The sequence below is a fragment of the Spinacia oleracea genome, chromosome 2 (assembly GCF_020520425.1).
Source record: "Spinacia oleracea cultivar Varoflay chromosome 2, BTI_SOV_V1, whole genome shotgun sequence".
Classification (NCBI taxonomy): domain Eukaryota; kingdom Viridiplantae; phylum Streptophyta; class Magnoliopsida; order Caryophyllales; family Amaranthaceae; genus Spinacia; species Spinacia oleracea.
This window is the reverse complement of record NC_079488.1, coordinates 1,955,693-1,964,975: the sequence shown is the minus strand read 5'-3', so window position 1 is coordinate 1,964,975 and position 9,283 is coordinate 1,955,693. Positions and strand designations below refer to the sequence as shown.

General features: G+C 33.9%; 1 protein-coding gene across 1 annotated transcript; it reads left to right on the top strand.

Annotated features, from left to right (window-relative positions):
- Nucleotides 1–5,291: 5,291 nt before the first annotated feature.
- Nucleotides 5,292–7,667, top strand: LOC110785384 (uncharacterized). The gene is made up of 2 exons (XM_021989814.2): nucleotides 5,292–6,435; nucleotides 7,096–7,667. The coding sequence occupies exons 1-2, from the start codon at nucleotides 6,130–6,132 to the stop codon at nucleotides 7,255–7,257; spliced, it is 468 nt and encodes a 155-aa protein (XP_021845506.1). The 5' UTR covers nucleotides 5,292–6,129; the 3' UTR covers nucleotides 7,258–7,667.
- The last annotated feature ends 1,616 nt before the right edge of the window (nucleotides 7,668–9,283 follow it).

Here is a 9,283-nt window from a genome sequence, read left to right as displayed (position 1 = left end):
TTGTTGATTGATGATCGTCGATCAAATCAATTGCAAAGAAGACGAACCTAATTAATATTTTGCAAAGAAGACGAACCTAATTAATATTTTCTTGCAACTTCATTTCTACTCATAAATGGAAAAGTAATTATGTTGTAACTTGTAATCTGATAGGTCGTAACCGTATTTTTTTAACCAACTAAACTAGTTAATATATAGTAGTACATGAAGAACAAAACTCCGACTATTGCCTTTGATACTAAAACTTGACACAATACACATACGAAGTATATATTACTACAAGAAATTGTAACATTAACGATGGGAAATTCCGTCGTTATAGGCCAATAATGACCGAATTTTTTGTTGCGAACCCAACATATAAAAGGTGCAGTCATTGATGAAAAGTCACGCCGTTAATCCATCATAAAAGACATTTGCGATGATTGTTCCCGTCTTTATTTAGTTTGTTAGTCCCGTCGCAAAAGCCTTAATTATGCGACAAGATTTTTGACCGATCATTACTAGGTTGTCATTAATGACTCAAATTCTAGTAGTATATGTAATTAAATTAAAATATGTACTTCGTAATAAAATAAATAAATAAAACAACACATGAAACAATAACGTTAAATCTATACTATATATTAAAAGGCGCATAAACGATGTGACACGTGACGCTCTTCTTATGGGTGGTTTGCTCAATGTAATCTTCATACACATTAAAAAAATATCAAGCTTGGTTTGCAAAAGGTTTGAACCCTTGACCTTGAGTTTAAACATTAAAGTCTTTACCACTAAGCTATTACATGTGTTCATGTTATCATTGCAAAAAGAAAATATAAGTAAATGTGAATGTCATTAATGTAGTAATCCGGGGCATCGCCCGGGCCCAAAAACTAGTTAAATATTGTAAACCGTCCTCAACTCCAAAGGTGTATTTTTAGTACCACATACATGATCGACCTTCAATACAGTAGAAGTGGTAATTTTATTTTAAAAAAAAAAGGAGGGAGTAGCAAGCATGCATTCAGTCAAGCATGTAGATGTAATAAGCCATTGGTTTGTTTGATCTCATGGACATGTACCACTCCACCAGCCGCTGCAAGAGCCGTTGCAATAGGAACCAACCCAACAAGAATCCCCGGGATCACTACAAATGCCGATCCCGGGGATATCACTCAGCAAAAGTCTTCCTTTGGAACCCGGGGCAGCCACGACACCGGTAGCCGCCATCGTCACAACGATGGCGACGACGAGCACGAGAATCTCAAAAGATTTCTTTGCATGTTAAAATATTAATCTAGAAAAATCTAGATAATATGTTTGTAAAAATCTAGTAGTGAAATGTATTGTGTAGAAAATTCTAGAAATATGATTGTAAATTATAATCTAGAATAATCCTAAGAAAATTCTAGTTAGAAAAATCTAGATAAATGACAAGTGTAGAAAAATCTAGAAATTAGGATACAACAACTATAAATAGGTTGTATGTGCATAAGTTTAGGGTGAGCCCATCAAAAGAGCTCCACAAAAAATATGAGTGAGGGGTAGAAACAAGGGTTGAAACCAAAGAGATAAGTGAGAGACATGAACTCTCGCAAATATTGTTGTAAAATTCTTATTAATGTAATCAATGATAAAAATACAATTTTGTTATATAATTGAGGTCCATCAAAATTTCCGCGTGCGTCCTCAAATTTCTATCATGGTATCAGAGCCGGAAAAGTGATTACGACAAAATTGAAGATCGGAGACCCAAGACATGAAGGGTTACGAGATTTGAAGAAAGAGGTACGTGCTAAATCTAAATTTTCTTAATGAAAATAATAAAGGTGAGAAAATTAAACTAAAAGAAGAAATTTATGGAGGAAAATGGAGAAAATAAAAAGTCGATGATAAAAATAAGGAAGGATGAAAAAAAATTAAAGAAGAAAATATGTTTTTGTAAGAAGAAATTATTTGAAGGATGCTAATGACAAGGGCATTAGCAGAGTATGTTGGTGACAAGAAAAAAAAAGGAAAGGAAAAAATATTCACAAAGAGAATTGTGGAGTTTGCTAATGACATGAGCATTAGCTGTGATGGGTGGTGACATGAGCACCACAACAAAAGAAAATATTTGGAGAAACAAATGGCAATGGAGAAAATGAAGAAGAAAATATTTTGAAGAAAAATTTGAAATTTGCTAATGAAAAGAGCATTAGCGGGATGGTTGGTGACATGAGCACCAATAGCAAAATAAAATTTGAGAAAAAAAAAATTCAGGAGATGACTGGTGACTTGTGCATCAGTGGGATAGTTGGTAACATGAATACCAACGAAAAGATCATCAAGATTAATAAAAGGTATCAAGCCGAGAAGATGGAGGTTGGTAACACGGGTGTCAACATTAATGGAATTCAAGCATTTATGTCGATTGGTGGTTGGTGACAAGTGCATCAACGAGATTTTTGAAAGATAAACATTTTGGAGTACAAGATTTTTCAAGATTAAGGGGGAGTGTTAAAATATTAATCTAGAAAAATCTAGATAATATGTTTGTTAAAATCTAGTAGTGAAATGTATTGTGTAGAAAATTCTAGAAATATGATTGTAAATTATAATCTAGAATAATCCTAAGAAAATTCTAGTTAGAAAAATCTAGATAAATGACAAGTGTAGAAAAATCTAGAAATTAGGATACAACAACTATAAATAGGTTGTATGTGCATAAGTTTAGGGTGAGCCCATCAAAAGAGCTCCACAAAAAATATGAGTGAGGGGTAGAAACAAGGGTTCTACCAAAGAGATAAGTGAGAGACATGAACTCTCGCAAATATTGTTATAAAATTCTTATTAATGTAATCAATGATAAAAATACAATTTTGTTATATAATTGAGGTCCATCAAAATTTCCGCGTGCGTTCTCAAATTTCTATCAGCATTCATCTTTATTGTCATAGTACTAGTTTTTGTTGCTCTTAATTTGTTGCTCCACCAATTCTACTTTTTATACAACAATGCATTACTTGTTACGTGTTATGTCCCTACATTTACGTAACATAAAAATAGATAAATATTGACCTCTCTTTTTAATAGTGAAATGAATTTAAAGTCAATTCTTCTTCACGTGTCTAACATATAAAAGGCTGCGTTTATAAGAACATATATGTGCCACGTAGATCACTCCTTATTATGCCACATCACTACTACTAAATATAATGACATGTAGTTGACAACCAAAAAGCATGTAGCAATGATTGAACACTAGACCTCTTAAATTTGAAGTTACCATTCTTACCATCTAAGCTAGCCACAATGATGTTACATTTTTCTATTTAAATAATAAATACAACCTTTTTAAAAATGAATAATAATAAATTAAAGGGGAAAAAAATAAAAGGGAATTAATTACTTAACTTATAAATGTACAATTCTTCTCTTCTCAACTTAAGCTTGAAAAATAAAAAAAAACTTAAGGTAATGGAGTGTAATTATGAGTGCGGAAGAGGGAAACATTGACAAGAGTATAATAATCAACTAATCATGAAGAAGAGAACTTGACTTTGTTTTGATTTTCGGATATGGGAATGAAGTTTGTTGATCGGCCATTGATCTTGCATGGAAATCAGATAATAGCACCACATACGCACATATTTAAAATAAGTAAATCCCACTAAAAGTAAAACCCGGTGCAACGCCCGGACCACAAATTAGTTCGATTATTATAATAAGTGGAGTATTATTAATGACTCTGTTATTATGGTCAAGTTTATTAAACATTAAATTTTAGTCCCTAATTATTAAGATTCCAGTAATTTGAGTGTGGCTTTATATACACCATTTTTAAAAAAAATCAAATTTGGAGGCTCTAGGCTCCGGTCTCGAATCTCTTCAAATTTTGGGTAATGTTTAATATATGGTCATAACGAGGTTTGGACGAAAAAACCCCATCTTATATATTAGTCCCTTAAAGTCACGAAATAATCTTTATTAGGCAACTCGCGTTTTTTCAAAAAAAAGTCAGCTAAAATGCCATTTATGAGGCCAATGAGATAGTTCAAGAAACTCAATATGATCCCTGGGGACCCATGGCCAAAGGGTATGTGAGAAACGTCTGGGCCTCTATTGTAATTCGCATGCCCTATTTTGCAGGTAACATACATGTATACAGAATTAGGTTTCTAAGTAGTACCTTTTTATTCCTTCGAAGAGCCAAATACTTCATTTGTTTAGAAATACTCGCAATATTTGGACTTTTTACATTATTTATATATTATACTTTGACTATTGTTGGTGATTTATGTCATAAAACACAGTCATTTGGGATCTTGTTATATTTGTCTCAATGTGTATTTTCAGAATATCAACTTTTTATAATTTTTGCTCGAAGAAAAGTTAATATATTAACAATCAAAATTATATATACAAACTTTTAGGAAAGACGATCTAACGGTTAGACCACTTTTATGGGAAGTGATAAATCCAAGGAAAATTTTACTTCACCAAGGAAATCCACATTTATTTAAAGGTGATTTCCTTGGAAGAAGTGAAATTCTTACTTGGATTTATCATTTCCCCACTTTTATGCATGCACTTTAACTAATTATTTAACTGCTGAAACCAATTAGGTAAGTTTGAAATTTAATTAGTTAAGCAACAATACCAGTTAGTTATGCAACCGAACCTATTAGTTAACCACCAAACCAATTAGTTAAACGATGAAAATGATTAGTTAAGCAATGAGATCGATTAGTTAAGATTTTAGGAGTTTTAGTTATTAATAAGTTTGTTCGAAAATAATAACTATTCGATTCATAAATTTAACTATTTGTTATTCAATTAGTTATGATTTTATTACTTTTACACTAGTTTTGGTTATGTTTTACACTAGTTTTACACTAGAAATACTCGCAACATTTTTTAGTTATGTTTTACACTAGTTTTACACTAGAAATACTCGCAATATTAACTAATTAGTTAGTACCAAAAAAGTGATCTAACTGTTAGACGGTCTTACACAAAAACTTTTAAATTATATATTGGCATGCGTAAAGGGGGTCAATGTTGCGAGTATTTCTAAACGCAGAAAATATGTAATTACGATTCACAATAGGTCTAAATTGGTTCACTAGTTGCTATCCGTAATGCCGGCTTTTAAAGGGTAAGTTATTAATATTAAAAATGCAAGGAAGGGATATGCAACCATGCATGGGTTCTAGTCTTTAAGATATCTTCCCATCAAATTAGTGACTGGACCCATAACTTACATTATTTACATTAACAAGATTTAGAAAATAATTTAAATCCATATATAATGGTTTCCTGACATTTTTTAGGGCCGGGACGAATCATCAGTAAAGAACCTCTTATATATGCATAATAAGAGCTCTTAAAATTTGATTTTTGGTAAATGACCCCTTATATATGCATAACGAGAGCTCTTAAAATTTGATTTTTGGTGGGTCCAAACAAAATATTAGTGTACGTAATTTCAACTTTCATTAGCTTGACCTCATTTAAATAGATTGTTTTATTTTCTAACTTCTTATGTACGATTGTCAGGATGCTTATATCATACTCCCTCCGTTTCTTTTTGTTGTATCCGTTTCCTTTTTAGTCGTTTCATAATGTTGTATCCACTTAGAATCTTTCCATTTTTGGACATACTTTTTCTCCTAAAATACCATTATATTTCAATCTAATAACCAAAAAACCTAAAGAATCTACCCATATTCCCACCTAATTTTCCCCACCCATAATATTTTATTCATTTAACCCACCCACCTCCCTTATTAAATTAATAAAACCCTAACGTCACTCTCACCTCTCTCTCCTTATAACCCGTCCCTCTCACCCTCTCTCTCCTCATTCTCTTCGGATCCCTCTCTCCTCCTGTCTCCCTCTCTCTCCTCAAGAAATCTCTCTGTTTCTCTAAAAACCCTAACCTTCTCCGCCCCTGTTCTTCGTTTTTTTTGGTGAGATCTCTCAGATCTTTGGGGTTTTCGCTCAAAATTGTTCTCAAACTTTAACCGGAACGACATTCCGGTGAGATCCCCTCTAGTTTTGTCCCCTTTGTCGTCCCAAATCCCGGTTGGTAATCGATTCTCTGGTGAAATTTTTTTGGGGATAAAATCGGAGTTTTATTAGGGTTTTATTAATTTCTTAATGGGATCCTCTTCCTCCAAATATCTTCCGACTTATTCGGTTGGTACTTCTGGGCAACGAATTCCTGACTCAAACTGTGATTGGGGCTCGAAATGCATTTGTCCCAACAACGAGCACTCGTATTCTGGCGAGTATCTGAATAATTTGAGGTTGGCCCAGAAGGAGAACACGAGTACCCGAAATTATCTCAAAGCTTGGTTTGAGAAAATGGAAGTGGAGCCTGGTGAAGAGGTGGAGTCCAAATACGACGATCGAGTCCCCACACCAGCAGATCTGAGATTCTTTGGAGGAGACGAATCTGATGAGGTATATTTCCTTATTTTTGGGTTTTTTTTCCTGATTTTTCGAGTTAATTAGGGTTTACTCTGTTTTTGGGATTTTTTGTGTTTCTTGGAGAAAATCTGTGATTTTTGGTTGAAACGTAGGTTTTCTAATAAAATTAGGGTTACTCTGCATGTTCTGATTTTTTGAGATTTTTTGTGAATTTTAATGATTTTTTTTCATTTGTTGATGATTTTTGTGAATTGTTTTAGATTTAACATTGGTTCATTTTTTGTGATCATGCATGTCCCATAAATGTTTGATTTTTGTGTTAAATGATGAAGTTTTCGAATTGCATGTCAGAGATTCGTTGATAATTTTTGTTAAATGATGAAGTTTTCTAATTGCATGTAAGAGATCCCTTGATTTATTTTGTTAAATGATAAATTTTCGAATTGCATGTCAGAGATCCCTTGATTTTTTTGGTTAAATGATGAAGTTCATGAATTGCATGTTAGAGATCCCTTGATTTTTCTCGATTTTTATGAGTTTATTTAAATTGCATGTTGAATACCATGAATGTTGGTCTGTTTTGGTTGATTTGGATGTTCAATTCCATGATTACTTTGATGATGTTGTTCTTTGATCTTGTTAAGTTGATGTGAAATATATTAAACATATTTTATGTCCCCTCTTGATTGCAAGGAACCCAATCACTCTGATTCATTCGACCTATACTATGTGGGTGAGTGTGAGAACACAACTGCTGGTCCAGAGGTTTCTGATGGGCAATGTTCGGTTTCGTCCCCAAACGTGAAGGAAGATGAAATAAAAAAAAAGCCACCTAAGGGTGTTGATGATGCTTAGAGATAAGTGTGTCTTCTATAAACCCTCTTTTAATTATATTTGGATTGCTGGTTAGCTGTGGAGACATAAGGTGGAGTAGCCAACAACTGTGATCTGTTGTTGGCAAGGGGTGTTGTTGTTTTGTTGATGATGTGATAGGGTTTGGAGTGTATTCATGTCCTCTATTATTGCCTTGTTGCTTGAAACATGTTGCCTTGTTGATTGATGAATGTTGCCTTGTTGATTGATGAATGTTGCCTTGTGTGCTTGCTGATTTAATAATGTTGCCTGTTGAAACTGTCATATGTTTGCTGGTTGATTAGTGTTGCCTTGAGAGGGGTGAAAGCATATGGGATGGGTTTATGAATAAAATTTTAACATGTGATTGGAAAAAAACAGTTTCATTAAAGTCCGCTCTTATTGTTTGTCTTTCCTGAATGCTTGGTCTGTGATGTTAGGGTTTGAATGAGGTCTATGATGAGTCTTTCAGTGCTGAGAAACTATCCATGTTTCATAAACCACAGTGCGCCATTAGCATCCAGCCGTAGGCTGTATGAGGCTTTTGTGTGCTAATGGTTTGTGAACATGGTGTGGTTCAATGAAGCTTGGGGACATCTGAGACCAAATTTAACATGATGATGAGTCTTTCATATGCTGAGTCTTTCATATGCTGAGAAACAATTCAAGTTACATCGATGATGAGTCTTTCATATGCTGAGAAACAATTCAAGTTACCTACACTCACTCGTGCTGCCATTAGTATCAGTGATGATGCTTCTCAGGCGCTAAGTGTGTGTAGGTTGAATTTGTTTCAATGATGCTTGGGGACATCTGAGATGAATTTTGATGTCATGCATGTTTTACTTTTGTTAGTTAGGTGGTCCTTCAAAGGGGATTGACTTATTTTTAAATATCCAATGCGATAGTTCACAATTTGTCAATTCCCTTTGGAAGGACCACCATGACACTTAAACAACATGTTTGATTGTGGTGTTAATGATAATCAATGATGTTAAAGGTTGATATCCTGAGATTTATGTTTCAATACTTGTCCTTTAACTCCTTTTGTCGAATGGAGTGATTGTCATTTCACATGATCAGTAGTGAATATCAATCATTCCGTTCGGCAAAAGGATGTTAAAGTTGAGAAAATATTGATACAATAGATCAATGATGCTATTCAACAACTCTGAGATTGGAACCCTAATGTTTGCTAATGTCCCATGTGTGAGTTTGGTCATTGTTAAAATTTGGAAACATACTACATATATGCTGTAAATCAACCTATCTGAGATTGTTGTGCCTTGTCCATTGCTGCCTTGTTATTTGTTTTGAGTCATCTATGATGAGTCTTCATTTGCTGACACTCAAACCCTATATTCCATTAACACTCATGCGCCATTAGCATGAATAATGCTTCTCAGGAGCTAAGTGTTGGTGGATGGGGTTTGTGTGAGGGATGCTTGGGGACATTCTGAGATGGTTGTGTGTACTTGCTTCTATGTACTTGATGCCTTCTTCTTCATGCTTTGTTCAATGATGAATTGGTTTAAGCATATCGAATTTTACTTTTGTTGACGCATCGGTATCTAGGTGGTAAGATTTTCCATCTGAAAATGATGTGATATGCATTCTTTCCACTTAGATGCCGATGTGTTTAGAGAAGTGATTTTGCATATGACTTTCTAAGTATGTTGTAAGTAAATACCTTGCCTTTGCTGCCTTGCTCATGGCCTTGTTTTTTTGAGTTGTTCAATGATGAAATGATTTAGTAACTCGAATATTACATCTTTTGACGTATCGGTTTCAAAATGGGAATAAATTCCATCTGAAAATGATGTGATATTCATTCTTTCCATTTTGAAGCTGATGTGTTTAGAGTTGTGATTTTGCATGTCCTGAGTTTCCTACACTTTTAGTATCCTCTGTCAAATGGAGTGACTTTCCTTTCCCATTTCTGTTTGTGTTAGTCATTCACTCCATTTGGGAGGAGGATATTAAAGTTTAGGATTCAATGATGATGAACACATACAAACTGAGAACAACA

Excerpts from the sequence above, each read along its gene's own strand:
- LOC110785384 (XM_021989814.2), top strand. The coding sequence starts at position 6,130 with ATGGGATCCTCTTCCTCCAAATATCTTCCGACTTATTCGGTTGGTACT. Across the intron at positions 6,436-7,095 it reads GAGGAGACGAATCTGATGAG|GAACCCAATCACTCTGATTC; the intron begins GTATATTTCCTT and ends CTTGATTGCAAG.